This window comes from Coccinella septempunctata, chromosome 9 (assembly GCF_907165205.1).
Source record: "Coccinella septempunctata chromosome 9, icCocSept1.1, whole genome shotgun sequence".
Taxonomy (NCBI): domain Eukaryota; kingdom Metazoa; phylum Arthropoda; class Insecta; order Coleoptera; family Coccinellidae; genus Coccinella; species Coccinella septempunctata.
The window spans coordinates 8703856-8722659 of NC_058197.1; the positions used below are offsets into that span (position 1 = coordinate 8703856).

The window sequence follows — 18804 nt, forward strand, 5'->3', positions numbered from 1 at the left end:
ATAAAAGGCATTACCGAACCATCCGCAAGAACAGGGACGGACTAAGAAAATTTTAAGATTGATACACGAGATAGATATTTCACTTCAACCTTTCCTTTTCAACTATTCTCCTGACGCCTAATGTTAGGTCTCAGCCTAGTAAATTGTACGTTAACATTGGTGGAAAATGAAGTATCCTGAGAGTTTCGTACTGCCGAAGTAAATTCATCAGGAACTAGATTTGCGCCATTATTTACATTATTCACTATAGACGAATCGGGGACAGGAGGTGACTGTCGAGGCTCCTCGGAAATATTCACGGAATAACACCGACTATAATTTATGAAGTACGGCTCTGTCGCATGAACGACCTTCAGGCGATTGAGAAGAGCCTGATCTACGGAATAATGCTGGGGCGGATAGTTCGAGACGAAAATTATGGGTTTTTCCCAAGCAAAATCTTTCTGATTTCCATATTTTACTTCGGCAGAAAACGAAGATCCTTCTAATAGCCTTTTCAAGTTTCCGTGGCTAATATTCGAAAAATCAGCTTCCTCGAATAAAATAAGTTCGTGAAATGACACGTCCAACGTGGAAAAAGCCCATTTCGATCTCTCAGGATAATATATTCTTTGACTTTTTTCACTTCCCACCAATATTTTTTCAACAAAATACGATTTGCCAACGTTACTGTCACCCCACAGATATAGCTGAGGATCCTTATGACGAAAGGTCCTCAGCTTTTCGTTGAACCAATTAGTAACCTCTATTGTCCAAGGACAATTATATGTTAAAGTTAAAGGCTGGAGAGAGGGCACAACGGCAGACTCCATTTTTCGCGAGAATGCGGCTAAATATGACTGTAAAAAATTAGCGCTCCTTTGATTTTTTACGACAAAGGGATCGAGCGGATTATAAGGATTTTTATAATTATTATACGCCCACATGTATATTTGGTATTGAAAAGAAAAGGTTGATGTGGACATATTACTATAGGGTTTCGTATCCAGCTTAGTAATATATTTTATGACTTTGCTCTTATTTTTTACAGATTGAATGTCCAAACCAGCAGCCCAATTTCCATCATCCATACTTAAAACGACCTGCCTCATTATTTCGAAATCAACTTTAACATTGAATTGCGTATAAGAATGGATGTGAAATTTGGCGAGTCGATTCTCCAAAGAAGAATTGGACGACTGATTTAAAAATAACAGCTCACCATTAGCGCTGTAATTGGAGATGTATTCTTCGTCCGAATCACCTCCATCTAAATCGGTAGTTTCGTAAGGCTCCATACCAACACAAAACGTGACAATTTCCAGCTGCTGATCTTGTTGTTCGCCCTGTATTGAGATCCTCAATTGCTTCTCCAATTTCCTCCTGAAAGTTTTACGGGGGTTCTCTGTCGCGGGAAAATTCTCCGGCAATGAGGCGGTGATGAAATACTGCATACCTATAAAAAATTTAAAAAAAAATTAGAAAATATATATTAAATATGTAGAATAATATTAATTAAAATTTTATTCGAGTAGGTTAACTTACATTTCTGAGTTGTACGCCTCCCACTTGAGCCAGATGATGATACTTGATCCTCCTGATTGGCAGCTACGCGTCGCGATCCTCTTGTAGCTGGTCTCGACATTCTTATAGCTTTTTTAAAAATTAAATTACACATGTTAAATAGGTATTCAAATAAGTTAATTTTCAGAATAACTAAGGCGATTCAAACCAACCACATAAACATTTCAATTTGATTTTTCATATAAAATTAGCATATAACACAGATACACCTGAGACATGACCTCTATTCAATCAAAACAAAATTCAAAACAATATTCAAAAACAATATTGTTTTTTACAGGCTAGAAAAAGGGTACTTCCCGAAACGTCGCCAATTACTATTATATTTTAAATAGTATTAAACCCTGAATATCAAATACTGTTATTTTTTCATAAGTCACACAGGGTAAATACTTATCATTCGATAAATACATGTATAATAGACAGGAAAGAAATGAGAATAGTTTCTCCTGTAGTCGACCAGCTGAAAAATACGCATGGGGAATGGTGGCGACAGCTTTCAATGTAAACAATTCCGTCTCTTTTATTATGTCTATGGTCCCAACCTTAAAACAAACTTAGCCGATGTAAAAATGGAGATAGATGGATAGCTCTGATATTACAGTTATTGCAAACCTGAAAAAATATAACTTACCACGAAAAAATAAGACAGGGATCGCATTTTTCCTAATAAACTTTTGGCTGGCTTCATTAGATGCCGATTGGTGTAGGTACAGTTTGAACGATTTTTGCCACAAGTGAAAACAATTGGCGTGCCGATTATATTTTTCGAGCGTCCTACGTAAAATCATAGTTGTCTTTTTTTGGAAAACTCCATCTCTTCCATAATTCGATGTAAATTTTTTGCATTCTAGTTTTGAATAACTATTTTCATATATAACAAGTAGACTTTAAAGTGATGTGGTGATCTACAGGACAACGGCATCCAAGTTAACAACATTCGATCACAGTTTTATAATTTCGTTCAGCTCAATGATTTGCATGATCCTGGTTTGATTCAATTGGCTTTCGAGGTTCATTCCTGACCCTCCGAATTTATAAATTTGGCGGCCCCTGATTTGCATAACTTGCTGTATAATTCATAAAATGCCAGAATAATTAGGTTTGGTGAGGATTTGTGTCCACTATTTATAATATTTGTAAATGCCAAATGACTTCGAAAGAAGAAAACTGGACAAAAAGAATAAAAAAAAGAAAGAAAAAAAGGAGAAAGGCTGATCAGCATAGAAATCGAAAAGTCTTCGTGAAAATCTGCATTGATGTGTTTCATTAGTAGACAATGTCTCTCCGCTTACACACGCAATAAGCAGAATAAGCGATTCTTGTTGTTGGCCAATATCCAGAGAGTTTTCATCCAATCAGGGTAAATTTGCACACATCACTAGACTTTGAAAATGCCATCAGAAATAATTGGATATTTCTGGATGAGTGACAGGTGAAGGAGTATTTTCAAAGTAATACTTCATATTTAAAGGTACTATAGAAGGATACGGATCTTCATCAAAGGTGATTGATTCTTTTGGAAAAATCAATATGTATCACATTTTTAATGAAATCATGTTATGCATATCTGGCGGAAGCAAATTCTTCTTCTATAGATATAGCAATGTTTCAGACGTCGAATCTAGAGCATGCACCTTATTGGTTGGTGAATTAAAAAAAAGAGTGTCGATTTATTGGAGTAACATTGAATCGGCCAATAATTTGGGCAGCCGTTCTCTTGTAGCACCAGAAATTTGGAAAATCTTATATTAAAATTTTCAATATTGATTCAAATCGGAATCTGCTGATATATAAGCCGAATGTTAAAAAGTATCTAATATTTCGCGATATTTCAAAGCACGTAAAGTTTTTTTCCGAATGGCAAAAAAAACGTTCATTATGTCCACTAATACTTTTTGATACAACAAGTGAGTTAAATGACATTTATAACTCACATGTAGTAAGCAAAATTTTATTCCATTTTGATTAGGATTCTCTGCCCACAGAATTAGCTAATTTATAAAATAGCTGTCGCTACGATCAAAGATTATAGAGTAGAAAGATCTCATCGCCTTGGACGTGAATGCGTCTAATCCACAATTTTAGGTTTTCTGGGTTAGAACTGTAGACAACTTCAAACAAGCTCAAATCTTGTAGTAGCGAAGACATTCAGTCGATTTGTAGCTTATTCGTTGAGTATAAGCAAAATTGCTAAAAGATCAGAGCAACAATTTTTTTTAGTGAATACATCCTAGCGGCTTGATCGTTTCACTTCTGTTAGAAAACAGAAATTCAAGTCAGCCCTGTAGAAACAGGGCTGATTTGAAATATTCAATAGGAGTTGAAAGTTATGACCTACTACCTGAGACTTAAATTCTATATTAGATTTTCTAGAGCGAAAAAAGTTCAAATACGTTTTACTTGAAATTTATATTGAGTGGATTAGACCCATTCACGTCCAAGGCGAAGATCTCTAGTACTAAAATAGTACTAAAAACCGACTACATTTTGGCTAGTGAAAACACGCTTGACAATGATTTGGCGCTAAAAACGCACTGTCAATGCAGAAAAACTTTTTAATAACAGTTTTCTGTTTTTTAATTGAGGGGCGCCAAATTCGAATTCTATTCCTTGTATTAAATTTCAATATCGGCTTTGTTTCTATCAGAAAACAAACATCCTGAGCGACAAAACGAAAGTATGGTTTTGTTTTGTGATCAGGATGTTAGTTTTCATCTAAACATCGTTTGGAATCAATTGATATCAATGAAAAACGTTGTTGGATGTGCTATATTTTTATTTGCAATTCTTTAAAAATTTACAAAAATTGAAATTATGGGCAATAAATGAAGCTTTGACTAGGACACTAAAGTATATGGTGATCTGCTATACGTCGAAGTTATTTCTGTACAATAGGTTGTTCTGAATTAATGAACTTACTTCCAGTTTCATAATCAAATTTAAAGTCACTTTAAGCTTAAAGCTTCCTTTACTGTCATTTTTAGTAGGGTTAAAGGAAGCTTTAAAAGTAAAGCGACTTTAGGTTTGATTATGAAACCGGCCGTTAGTTGAATTTGTAAAATATACATATATCAGAAATTAATATGAACCAATATTCAATATACAATCTCAGCATACATATTCCAGTTACTTACATATGTAGGTATGTATTTATAATTTTCAGAACCACACACAAGATCTGTATGTCAGTACAGTTTCTTGGTGCTTTTTTATGATTTCCTTATGATATGGTCTCTTTATGACACAATATACAAATTGATTAATGAATGAAAAAAACACTCACAGCAGGTTTTATAAAACTTTGATCCACAGTTCTTCACCATTCAATAATTTTCGAACAATATTTTGGTGTTTTCACCAAGAAATAAGACAAAAGAATTCAATAATCAGCAACTAGAACGAGCTAGATAAACAAAAAGCGGTACGAGAATCAAAACATTCGAAACCTCTTTGATCAAAATGGACGTCTGAAATCTCACAAAATTCCATATATTTTTGCAACTGGCACTCAAATTAATAGTGTAATATTTTTGGGTAAGTGCCTGTGATTAGGCGCGTTACTAAACACATTCTTCCCATATACTAATAATAAAAGATTTTTATTATTAGTCTATAATTCTTCCCATTTTTCAGCTGTCTCCTTCTTACAATCAATGTGAAAGTAGAAAATAACACTTCTGTGACAACTGAAATATGAAATATCTGTAGTTTTTTGGATATTTACTTCCAGAATTAGATGTATTCATGAAATGCAGGAATACCCTCTCCATTAAAATAATCAAGGCTCAACATTTCTTCTTGAATGTCGAAACCATGACGATTTTTCAAATGTAACCGAAGCTCACGTTGCAACCTTCTAAACAATTAAATAAATGAACATCTCAGTCGTAAGTCTTCATAATCTTCTGAACTATCCTTGGTTTTTCCCTCAAATGTTTTCAATGAAGACTTCAAGCGTTTTTACTATTATTTATTATTAATCGATTTCAAGCGAATAACCAGTAATAACCGCGGTTATTAGAGGTTATGCCCTTGGTTATAGCCCTTGGTTATATCCCGAATAACCAACAATCATCGCTTGAATACAGTTTGGTTTTTTCTGTGGTTATAAGGTCCAACAATAGATGAATAACTTGGCAAAACAACATAACCAACGTCTCTGCAGTGCACTCTCTCTTATTTGTGTTCTGTGCTGCCCACGATTTATTTATTGTTATTATTTTGTTGTAGTGCTGGTAGACAAACTGGGAGTGTATATTTATTTCAGATTTCCCATCTATAGATCAATCTTTAATTTACAGTGAAATCAGTGAATCATGTCAAGTGTAAAAGATCTAGTTGCATCTATTGTCCTTGCTAGTGAATTTATATTCGAATCTGATTTTCATTTCTATATTTATAATTCGCAGATGAATTTCGAAACAATATCCAATTTGATAATGTTTATGATGACAAAATTTCATTCCATGAAACCCAAAATGTTTCTAGTCGAAACATGGGTTGAAAGGTATGAAGAGCATATGTTTTTCAGAATGTTCCGGTTGTCGAAGAAAAGTTTCCACCTTCTCACTGAAGTGATTGGGAAGGCAGATACTAAAAACATTCTCTCCGAAAAATATAGAGGAGGACACTATTCATTGGACCTCAAATCACAATTGCTGATTACATTGTGGTATTTGGCTACTGGGGATACTTTATTATCAATAGGAGACAGATTTAATGTATCACCTACCACAGTGATGAACGTGAATAACAGAATCATATATTTCTTTTTGCAACTAAAAAAAAAAATATATTATTTTTCCTACCTATGAAGAGCTTCACACTGTAGCACAAAGCTTCCCTCATTACCCAGGTGAGTAAATCGAAATTTTTCATTGTTTAACAATAATGCTTGTATAATTATAATTGAAACTTGATTTTGTTTTTTTCACACTTAAGGAGCAGTTGGAGCAATAGATGGGACCCATATATTTGCTAAGGTGGTTCCATCGCTATATGCGATGGAAATTGTTTCTTCACTTACATATTCGTTGGATTTCCAGGATCTGCACATGATTCCCGGGTATGAATTATTTCAGTTATTGCTCTGTTAACTGCTATAGAAATCAGTAAGCCTTTTAATGTCAAGTATGTCTTGAATAAGTTGATGTGAATAGGCATAAATCACACATTAATATTATTCAAACTATGGATAACAATAAAATTAATAATTTCTAGGTGTTTCAAAATTCTTCACTATATCATCAAATTGAGTCACATGGTCCGCAGAAGTTTTTTGATGAAAATTTTCATCTAATAGGGGACAGTGCCTTCGGACTGAGAAGTTGGCTCATGACGCCATATAAAGGAAATAATCTTACGAGGAAACAAAAAAAAACATAATTATATGTTGAGTGCAGACAGAGTGAAGATCGAACATGCCTTTGGATTATTGAAGGGAAGATGGAGACGACTGCAATATATTAATGTGTATAATATTTGTAAAACGGTTGAAATCATCACAGCAAGCTGTGTTCTCCATAATTTTTGTTTGATTAATAAGGACTTATGGGATGAAGAGGCTCCCATAGAATGTGCTGATAGAATATTGAATTATCAAGAGGAGGAAGATCAGCAAGAGGGTAGGGTGAAAAGAGATGTAATCGCAAACAGTTTTTGATGTAATGAATTTTTCTGCTGTAGTCTGGAGAATGGAACTTCTGCTATAATTTATTGAATGGAAAGTAACACTTTACAAAAACAGTATCGAAAGAAGTTTTTTGGGACGATTTGTTTGACAATAACATGAACTTTGTATTTAATTATGACAGTGTTTGTCATGTTACATTGGTGTATATTTCTTTTGTTTTCAAATGACAATGACTAGCGATTATGGCTGCAGAAAAAATATTGTATGCAACACATTGAATTTTTTACATAGATTACTATTATATATATTATATGATTCTTATTACATATATATTTCTCAGTAAATTAGTGTTTCTCTAGATTTCATGTATTTTTTGAACCCCTCATACCAAATTCAGGGAAGATACATCATCAGTCCAATTCATATTTTAACATATATAAAAGAAATGTGCAGCGGTAAATGGAATTGTTTTTTACGAGTTCCTTCCACAGAGAGAAATGTCTTTGGATATGTTGAAATGGCTAAAAATAAATTTTTGAGCGTTTATGAAAAATCCAAGATCTTAGAAGATCGCAGAAGGCATCATAACATTGCTTTCAAAAAAATATGAAATCGCCAAATCAACTGTATTCTTGATTAAAACATAAGTTCTGTAGAAACCTACGAACAATTCTGTAAAAAGGAGTGAATGCTCAGCTATCAGCCAATAATGTGCAAACAAAAATGCCTCCTCATTTTAAATGACAAGTTTTTCTTTCAGTTCAACATCAAAGTCTATGGTTTCACATAGTTACTTAAATTCTATAAACCTCTATTTCATGTCTTTTACTTCAGACCTTTCATAAATGTGAACACTTTAAAAATACGCACAAGCTAAGTTTTATTTGTGTTCACACTAGCTTACAAAACCAAAAAAAACGAATGAAGGAAAATATCACTGAAATTCAAGAATAACATAATATATACATAGAAAAAGAACTTTATTAAATACATAATAAAAATAAAAACAAAAATATACACAAATTTTTTACAAGAAAGAGGAAAAGGCCCCTTTATTCTCCATCAGAATCTTCCTGCCTCTTCCTCTTTCTTGTGAAAAATTCCTCCATTATATTGAGGAGCTTCTCCCTCTGCTCCTCTGTTTTTTTTAGATGAGCAGCAAGCACGTCGAACTGCCTCCTTTGTTCTACCTGGTGGCTCCTCAATTCCTGAAGAACCAGATCCCCTTTGTTGGTTCTGGAGGTTGGAGTGTCTCTCAGGTTTTTGAACCGGTCAGTTATGGCTGGTTCCGTTCGAGTGGTGTAGCTGCAAGAAGCGCCCTCATCCATTACTTGCGCTTCTTGCACGGGCATAGGGGCCTCAGGCATTGGCTCATCCTCCAAGCTGTCCACTAAATGCTTGGGATGAGTCTTATGCTTCTCACCTAAACACCATTCAATGCAAAATTAAAAATCAGAAAACTTCAAAATCTCTTAGTGATGAATACTAACCTAAAATTGAGTGGACCTCCTCAAAAAATGGAGGATGCTCCATGAAGGCTGCCCCTGTTGTCTTCTGGTTTCTTATATATTTCAAGTATGCCTTAGTCAAATTGGCGAATTTTTGGCGGCACCTTTCACCGCCATTCGCCCCCAACATAAATTCGTTCCTCGTCATCTCTTCAGCTATCCCAGCCCATAGCTGTCTCTTGTTATTTTTTTTATTATTAAACTCCTCCTTTTTCTGATCTCTTGATCTCAACATGAGATGTGTTGCGGCAACGTCGGTATCAGTAGGTTTTTTTTTTAACCAAATCACACCTTCCTCATTTGTAAAAACATTCTCCTCATCTTCTTGAAAAGCTATAAATAAAGAAAAATTTCATTTTGATACGGTAAATTCCATAATTGAGGGGTTCAAAACTGAAGTGAACCAACTCCATTCAGCCTAGTTTTGAGATGAATGGCTCAGAAGTTGTTTATCACCAATTAATTCAAAAGTGACTTCTTTAGATTTCAAAAGATTAGAATGTAAGCATATGCTTACATAAGAATAATAATAAATAAATTTCAACATACCTTCACTCTCCAAATTATCTGCATGCTCTTCGAAATTCGATGCCTGATATTGCTGAGTTTGAAAAGCTATAAATAAAGAAAAATTTCATTTTGATACGGTAAATTCGATAATTATTCATAATTTCATTATTTCAACATACCTTCACTCTCCAAATTCTCTGCAAGCTGAGATTGAGAAATCTGGGAATAGTAATATTCCCTTGCTGCATCAGAATCTTGAAAAACAAAATACCAAGAGTGTTAGAATATTACATATTTACGTCCAATAAAATATTTACCATTCAATAAAAGTTGGGCAGTCCCCATATCAGGCACAATAATTGTTTTGTCCTCCCCTTCTATATTGACTACTATCTGGTAGCTATAATTCTCCATTTTTTAAATTTTCTAACTTTGCTAACGACACTTTTGTGGTACTCACCCTTGCCTCTGCTACAACCAAATGAGAAATAAACGTGGTACAGGGTAGTGGTACCCTCCATAATTCCAACCAAAGATGGTTCTTGTTTATTTACTTTTTCTTCTTATAACCTCACTTCTCCAATAACCAGAACTTTAACCCAGCTCTCGAGTATGGTTATCTCTGGTTATCTGCGGTCCAAAATGATGACGTTGAAGGGCTAATTCATGACGTCACGATATTATAACCAACAATGACCAAAAGCGCTTGAATGCAGTTGGTTATTGTTGGTAATTACCAATGATGACCAGGTTATTCGCTTGAAATCGGTTATTATTTACTATGATCTATGGGGTGGTTTCTAGCTAACTTCATTAGATATGGAACCTCAGCAGACAAAAATCTTCGAAGGATCATCATAGGGATGTTGAAATGTCATATCCAACTCCCAATTCTGACCACAATGATTTCCAGTGCCCATATCACTAGCAATGGCCACAACTATGAGTTTAGCTCTATATAACACGCCAATAATTTGTTCCAAAATCTACCTTGTCTGGTCAAAATCATAATAAATGGGTTGTATCTATTTAGAGACCATTCCACGAACTATGAAAGGTTTGACAGGTAAATTGTGTATTCCCAGAACGATTCAGCAAATTATTTCTACATATTTCACAATTTTTGATGGATGCATTTTTTACAATAATCCTACAGTTTACACCACTCCTGTAAACGAGGGTACATCTAGTTTTGTTGAGGGCTATAAATACTCCGTGGCACATTTACAGGAGTTATATTTTCCTGCGATGTAGGAGTACTGTAATTGTTTCTTTGTGTGAGGAAAGATTTCAAATTTTCTAAACAAAGACTTTCTGTTTTATCTTCCTCATCAAGAATGCACTGACATGAAATGATTAATAATTAAAGTTTTGAATGATGAAATGAACTGTTCAACATTTGGGTTAGCATTCCTTACCCCATATTCTCTAATGTACCCAAAAAAGTTTTCTAAACAATCTTGATTGAAAGCCCCAGTGAGAATATATTCAAAGTGATAATCATTGAATAGTTTTTGCCCTAAATAGAGGAAGGCTTTCAATGTTATCACTATATTCTTCAAAGTGGCCACCACAACGGATCTTTTCTTTCGAGGGCCATAAAATGACATACAGTTGAAAATTTGTGTGTAAGTTTATTATTGATTTTCAAATTTGGTTCAGAAACATTCAAATCATAAAATTTCTAGACATGCTCCCACATTGCAAATTCTAATGCAGAATTCTTTTCTTTCCTCTATTGATGATTTTATGGCAGCCTGATTATTTGTCCCTTGGTCACATATGGTGACCATAACATCCAAACCAATACTTTGGCATTTTTCAATCAATACTTCCATCATATCAAACATCAAATCAACATACTTTTCAGGACCGTGGCTGAAAGTGAAGGCAAGGGGTTTCTTATTCTGTCTGTACAATCCCTTTAAAAAGAAAACATTTGCATGATCAACCAACCTTGTCTTCTTTCTGTCCCATCGTCCTGTAGACCTACAATTTTATCAGCAACTCTATCATAAGTCAAGTTGGTTGCCAATGAAATTTCGGGCATAAACCCTATCTTTACGAGATTTCATTCGGCAAACATTTCCCTTCGGTTGCTGAAATATGTGATCATTCACACCAGGGTTGAAAATTAATTTTTCTAGGAGTCGTGATAACGTTCTAGCAGACGGTAGGCAAAATAGCTTTCGAAGAAGGCGATATTCCTTAGGACTTGCTTTGTATAAAGCCAGTGAAAGGACTTTTTCATCTAATGTGAATCTTCTGGCTTTGGGATGCAGTTTTTGGTTAGTGATTTGGCATTTTATAAAATGAAATGTTGCCTCATTGACATGACTTAGTGAGTTTCTGAACCCTTCTGCGTGCAAGATTTTCTGTGCAGCATCTAACCTTTCCTGAAAACCTTTCATTTGACGCTCCTTTTTGCTCAGTCGGTTCCCGCATTTACCTAACATGTACAAGATTTTTTCATTTGGATTGAGCTGTATTTTTCTTGTACACTTCTATCTCTGTATTGAAAACCCTTTACCTGAAGAAAGAAATATTCTGGGAAGTGCATGCAGTTATCCTAAAAGTTCTTTTCTTTCACACATGCATATAAAGAATAAAGGTATCGCTTCACTTGAGCAAGTGGGATAGTTCCTCTCTGATTATTATTTTCTAAAATACTTCTTCTTGCTTCAAAGAAATGTGAGCTGATCAAATGTCCTTTATAAATTCCACATCAAATGTGGACACTGAAGCGTCTTTGATGGTTTCTTTCTCTTTTGAGATGAGGATTGTTTTGAGATGTGCTTTTTTTCTTCACGTGATAGTCAACTCTCCTTGAATTTGAACGAAATACTCATGATTTCTATTCATTACTATATTTACGCCACCATCTACTTGTATTATGTAGTCATGAGTACTTTTAAACCTTTCAATACAGTGTCATCTCTGAATTTATAGGGGCATTTCACCTCAACAAGGTGATCTTCACCTATCAATCCATCCGCACTTGTGTAACCACAGTCCAGCGGCAATTAATTTTACACTAAGTGCTTCCTTCAGAGCTTCGATAGCTTTTTTTTTTGATATGCTCCAAATTATATGCACCTGTAAATAATTTTTTTTAAAAATAACTAGCTGTACCTAAAATAATAAAAATAACTAACCGGTACCTGAAAGCCGTTTGAATAGCTTGGAAGGATAACGCTGCCTATTACATGCTGCCAAGACAACCGCAAAATTTCTTGACCTATTCTTCCGAGCCAGCAGCCATTTTGCATTCTCGGACTGTCAGCTCTGCTATTTTGCTGACATCGTTTTTCTCCAATTTGATTTTGTCTTCGACAAACTCCAAGTGGTTCTGTGCTGTTGAATACTCTTGGCTGAACAAAGTATTTTCCACATTAATAAGAAATGTTTCTGAGGTTAAGGATGAAGCTGGCTGAGTCAATATAGGCTGAGACGAAGACAATGGCTGAGTAGATAAGACTGGTTGTACCGGTGACGTTGACTGAGGCAATAATATCTGAGACGTTGACAATGGATGAGACCATGAAGAAGGCTGAGACGGATTTTGCGTTGAAGACATCAAGTTTAAAAATGCTGAAACATATTATTCCATATAATATACGTAATATACCCTATAAAAATAATATACTTACAGGGATCTTCTGAGAAGGGAGGACCAGGTCTGTTTTCCACAATATTCCCGACAAATCTTGCTCGGTTTTCGAGAGAAAAATGCTCCACCAATGGATCAACTTTTCTGGCCGCAACTTCATTTGGGGAAAAACATGCAGAACTGTTGCATCCCCTACTTTCTGACACCAATTTGAGCAGTAGAGGAAAATATCTTATTACAAAATGCCTATATTTTTGAAGCATCTTCCTGCTCATATTCTCCGTCGGAGACAGAAAGGATCTGAAAATAGTCTTGATGCTTGAGACACAATTAAAAGAATCCTCAATTGCTGCCTCCGTACGTTGCTCATCCATCATCTCAGATATCAACGTCAAAGAAATATTTCATATATCAAAGCCTTGGTACGGTATGACGACCGAAACAGCTTAACCATGTGTATCTTAAGGTTGTAATAATTTACACACTTCGGACAAGTCCACCTATTCATGTTTAATTTCCTGAAAAGCGGTAACTTGTTAATAGATGTATTATGTAGAAAAATTATATCAGTTTGCCCTACTTGGGTGGCCACAATTTTAACATTTGAAGAAGTGATGAAATATGACCTCCATTTCAACCACTCCTCACACCCTTGTGGTGAAGTTCTAGGCACTTCAAGCAGTTCCTCACCTTTTGCGATATTCTTCAATATAATAAGTAAATTGGCCATAAATTCTTCTGACTGCTGTTTCAAAACATCCAGTTCTTCATAATTATATTCAAAATCTTCATATTTCAAATAGAATATAGATTGAAACATGGAATTGTCACCAGCCTTTTGTAAATCTGTTACAAAATCGTTCTCATTGAAGGTTTTCACATAACCTCGTTCGGATCTTTACCTCTTTATAGGGTAAACAGCAGATTCAACTGCTGCTGGGTTGCGCTTTTTTGATCCAAGGCTAGTGAATAGTGGCTGATAATTTCGTGTGTCCATGTTTTTCAACATATTCGCAGATAAAGAGCAAAAATGCAGAAACATGACTGCATTTTTCCAGGGCTGACTGCTTGCACTCGCAAATGCCTTTCATTACTGCTCCAGATATTTTGTTGAAAATAAGTCGAACAGAACATTGCAAAGCCTTCTGGAAGGATGAGAGACACTTACACTTACATAAATATGTATTGTTAGCTTCCCCATCTTCAACATCACTTATGTGATCACTACTCACATATTGGTGACCTCTTCTAAATGGTTTTACTGTAGTGACTGACTGGTCAGCTACTTCCAATATCTTTGGGTCGTCATTCTCAGCGTTCTCACCCACTATAATATGTATAAATATGTCCTTTGTTGAAATACTGTGGAATATCGCAACTTGGAAACTTTCCCCATACAATTCCTTCAAAGAGCGATTCATCAACGTTACTGCTAGAAACAGGCTTGGCATTATTTTTTTAATCGTACTATTTTCCTCCATCAACACCACTGAACCTTCATTACCAGCATTCACACAGTTCTGTATTCTGAAAATAAAAATGGATTTGTACTACTTGCATTGACTTAGAATGGGTAATTTTCAACGGGCTAAAATTCTACTTCGATAGAATTTCTCATATCACTCAAAATATTGTGAATGCCTGATAAATATCATCAATTTTCCTAATAGAACAATATGCATTGTAATCCATACCTTGAAATAAGTTCAGCCTTGGTTCCCACTTTTTCAATCCTCTGCATTCTAACCAGCGTTGTAGTTTGAGTACCGAATGTGAGTCTAGTGACACATCATCTGGTGAGACTGCACCAGGGACATCTTCAGGGCACAGAGAAGACATTAAAAAAAAATAAAAACTGAGAGGACGAATGAGAACTATCTGGACCCAACTACAATGGACGAAAAATTATTCAACTTGAAAGTATGGAAACTAACTTACCTTATTCGTCAGCAGAGTGAATTTCGATGTATAAATCAAAACGAGATGAGATGAAAAATAGTATTGAATCCTAGAGGGATTTGTCATTTTTGAATTTGGATTAGTTTTCGCTTTTATCGATAAATTTGTTGGTAAATCGGTAGAAGTCCCAATAATTTCTAAACGGTTTGGATAATTATAAATATAAACAAAAAACAGACCACAAACTTTCTTCTTGTGACTGTAGACTAGTTTCTAGACCTTAACAATGCTCTTCAATTTAATTCGCCAAATCTCTATCGATATCCGAAATTGTTGTCCATTGCACTACATAATCAGGTGAAGTTACTTTTGACGCCAGTTTCGATGCTGTACTTTTTTCAGTATGAAATTCTTCAGATTATCAAGGTCGTTAGAAGTATCTTCCTCTTCCAAATTTGAACCGAGTGAATGTGATGATAAAAAATTATTTATCAGGAGGGATTTGAGGGAGGAAATGAAGGATGAACACGTGGGATTAACATTTCTCATCCCGTGGCTTCTTATCTGAGCAAAACAGTTCTCCAGGGAATCCTGGTTGGAAACCCGTGCGGCGAACTCTTCTTTTCTTATTTTTTCGAAGAATTCGAAATATCTATATAAGAAGCAACGGATGGTGAATTTAGAATGTTTCAAGGAGGGAGTAATGATTGGATTTGAGGATTGGCTGGTTTTGAAACACTTGGACTCTAGGAATTGAAGGGATTCATTCCAAAAATCTATGTGGGGAGATTTTAGTGACACCTCACCACACTTTTGCAGAGGGGGTTGTCGTAACGACCATTGATACTAAGTTTGTTCGTAGAGTGGTTCACAACGGTTGTGAACTGTACATAGCAAGCGCAATTCCATTTTAGGGTGGCGAAAATCCATTTGCGATTGCTCTGTACAGATCAAAACCGTTGTGAACCATTCTACGAACAAGGCTACTACATGCGTCTGAATTTAAGAATGCAGCGCCCTCAGTGAGCAGTCGTGAAACTATAAATATTGACATTGTTCAATATTCAATTCAGAATAACAACCTATGATGATACACATCTGTGGTTCTTTTAAACATTAAAGCATTGTGAAACCTATCATCCCTAAAAATTTTTTTTGTACATTTAGTTAATAAACAAAGAATTATTTATATGTGACACATGTGACTTTCAGTAGTATTCCTGTGAATAACTACATTTTTCCAGCATATTGCATTCAACAGGTATTTCTAAAATATCTTCCCTTCATTATTTTAAAAAAACTTAATTATGCTCTAGTATATTTACAAAAGGAAATATCAAAAAATATTGAACATCACTACATTTTATAAAAAATTTTAAGGACATCACCTTCGTACAAACATTTCAACTCCAGTAGAGCAACAGGTCTGTCACTTTCAAAAATGACCCCATCTGGAGAATAACCCAACCACGGATTTGAATTGGAAACAACCATACCGCAATCCACAACATGAAAGGAGGTTTGAACAAGGAAAGCCTCCTTAGCATCACTCTCAAACTTCACCACTTGCTTAGTATATTCTTCCTCCATAAAAATATTTCTTGGATTTATTCCCTCATTCATTTTTTGAGAATGTATAAAGGTCATATATTCGCGAACCTATAAATACACACCAGTCCAGTAGTGCCATAGTAATTTGTATTGTATTTTTTAGCAGGCATATAAATTCAAATGCTTAGCAGAACTGAATACACTTCTTCACTAAATTATTAAAAGAAGTTATTTAGGATATATAGCTAATGCCTCACCTGTAACTCAATATTTCCTCTGTTCATGCCACTCTTTAGATTGTTGTGGTATATTAATTATTATTTCAGCATCTTTGCTTGATAATTCTTCATACAATGGCTCACAACAATCATTTTCATAATCAATTCTGATCATTGCAGTTTCAAGCATAATTATGGACTGAGAAGCATTGTCCAAAATTGCTCGAAAATAATCTCTGCCAGGCTCTTCACTTCCATTCGAAGTAGTTCCATCAAAACTTCTTCTACCGATACTAAAACCATAAACATTTCAATTTTATAAAACACAACCTGATATAATATGGCATCCTACTCATGTTTAGAAATTGCAGATTCAGGTATTCGGCTTTTAAAAAAATTGAAGATATCATTTTTGTCCATTGGTAACTGACACTTCTCAATTTTATTTTTGAAGCTCGGCATTTCTTCTATAGGGACTGCCTAATATTTTTCGGCCGTCATCAGCTTTTGCGCTGACCAAACACATTTAAGATCTGTCTTAGAAATCGTCTTCAAATCTTTTTCCCTAAAACAAAAAAAAAAAACAGCAGAAAAAAACTAGGACAATAAGTACGTTATTCATTCTTTTTGAAATCACTTGGCACGATTACGCCCTTATGAATTAGTAAAATGATACACCTTGTGCATCTGATTAAAACTGCAGAAATGTGTTTGCATTTGCCGCTATTTCCGGCTTTGCAAGTACACAACATTTTCCTTATTTCAATACCCCCTGTACCTGGGTCCTAATATAGTTCGCCTCGAATGTTTTGTGGATCGGAGGTTAGTGCATTACACTGAAGGCACAAAGCACAAATAAATATGTCATTTGTGGTTTAAGAATTCATCTTCCCACATAGTACAACGTGCTCGGCATTGAGTACTTTCCTTCGCGAACACTTCTTGAAGTATTTGTGCCTTCAATACAGCTCAAATACTCTACTAAACTTAGTCTTGCCATTTATACCTAAAAAAAATTAGAAAGGTACTTGAGAATCCCGTAGTATGCATAGGTAGTATGACACTGATTAAACCGTTCACATATGATAATTATACTGTCACAATTATTAGTCGTAATTATTTCAACAATTTTCCAACCCCTAGATCACTTCCCATCGTGATTTTGAACAAATGACGATACCTACCGGTTTTATAAAACTGAAAATAAATACACAGTAGTACACTTGTTCACTATAAAAGTCGAAAGTCATATATATTTTGAAAAAACTAATTTTAAAACACAAATACACGTTCAACGCAAAACAACGTCAATATTTACAGTTCCACGACTGCTCACTGAGGGCGCTGCATTCTTAAATTCAGACGCCTATCGAAAAGTTTATCAGAAAACATGAGAGAATCAGCAGTTTGCGTCGCAGAGGAATCGAAGTTATACCTTGGCATTTCGGCACTTAACTTCGCCATCATATTCATGACTGCACCAACACATAGGCTGAGCAGCTGTTCAGCACACTTCACTTACATTTTTTATACTTTGAGGTATGAAATGTTCCTCTGTCAACTTTGGCACTTTAGTACTATACTAATTTAGACTGTACATAGCCGGAATATGTGACCAAGAGGCAAATTTTGGATGCCCTCTTGACGAAAGTACAAATCTTTTGTCGAGAGAGCATTATGAGTACCCTTGAGGAGATGAGGGGGCTCGTATAGATGAACTATTTCTTGTTTATCTATAACATATGCTTGAAAAGTATTTTTAATTTCATTCCTCAAGCAATATTCGTTCGTTTCATGCAGCAACATAAGTTGATCCTTGGTCAGATATGCTGGCCACAATGTTCTCCCTTGCGATCACTACTGAGCATGTCCACTATTCCTTCCACACAATCTCTGGAAAAATTGTGTGAAAGTATGGGACTTTGTGCAACATCTTCATACATTATTATACCACATCTGTCCAATCCTGTTGTTTACCAACAGTTTTTCGCAAACTGTTGAAAAATTGATAACTTGAACGAAATATTACTGAGAAAATTCGTTAGAGTATGTTCTGAATTTGAACAGAATATCTTAGATGGATATCTACATCCTTCTCTGCCTTTTTTATAAAATGAAAGTGCAAAAATTTTGTCGAGAAATTATCGGCGACCTCTCATCTTTTGTTTTTGGTTAATCTGTTGAGGCATAAAAAAATTGAAAGTTGTTCTGTTCTCCTTGTTGAGGTGTTCGACGTTGTTGGTTTTTTCAGCATCAAAAACTTTCTCCTTCAATTAGCTCTCCTTTTTCTTCATATATCTGAGTTGCCAT

At 35.0% G+C, this 18804-nt stretch overlaps 5 protein-coding genes across 5 annotated transcripts in view; all 5 read right to left on the reverse strand.

Moving 5' to 3' along the window:
- Positions 1-14614, reverse strand: part of LOC123320474 — a 33078-nt gene extending 18464 nt beyond the window's left edge. The window contains exon 1 of the mRNA XM_044907805.1: positions 14521-14614. The gene's annotated coding sequence lies outside the window, so the exon portion shown is untranslated. The remainder of the gene's footprint in view (positions 1-14520) is intronic.
- On the reverse strand, positions 58-1675 carry LOC123320472. The gene is made up of 2 exons (XM_044907804.1): positions 1525-1675; positions 58-1435 (listed from the first exon to the last, which is right to left on the reverse strand). Exons 1-2 carry the CDS (start codon positions 1655-1657, stop codon positions 99-101), a joined length of 1470 nt encoding a protein of 489 aa, XP_044763739.1. The 5' UTR covers positions 1658-1675; the 3' UTR covers positions 58-98.
- On the reverse strand, positions 6790-8797 carry LOC123320480. The gene is made up of 2 exons (XM_044907812.1): positions 8689-8797; positions 6790-8621 (listed from the first exon to the last, which is right to left on the reverse strand). Exons 1-2 carry the CDS (start codon positions 8729-8731, stop codon positions 8251-8253), a joined length of 414 nt encoding a protein of 137 aa, XP_044763747.1. The 5' UTR covers positions 8732-8797; the 3' UTR covers positions 6790-8250.
- Positions 8770-9980, reverse strand: LOC123321097. The gene is made up of 5 exons (XM_044908599.1): positions 9534-9980; positions 9396-9470; positions 9256-9321; positions 8835-9039; positions 8770-8779 (listed from the first exon to the last, which is right to left on the reverse strand). Exons 1-5 carry the CDS (start codon positions 9628-9630, stop codon positions 8770-8772), a joined length of 453 nt encoding a protein of 150 aa, XP_044764534.1. The 5' UTR covers positions 9631-9980.
- LOC123320476 lies at positions 12393-13781 on the reverse strand. The gene is made up of 2 exons (XM_044907807.1): positions 12867-13781; positions 12393-12807 (listed from the first exon to the last, which is right to left on the reverse strand). The coding sequence occupies exons 1-2, from the start codon at positions 13201-13203 to the stop codon at positions 12455-12457; spliced, it is 690 nt and encodes a 229-aa protein (XP_044763742.1). The 5' UTR covers positions 13204-13781; the 3' UTR covers positions 12393-12454.
- Positions 14615-18804: the final 4190 nt, after the last annotated feature.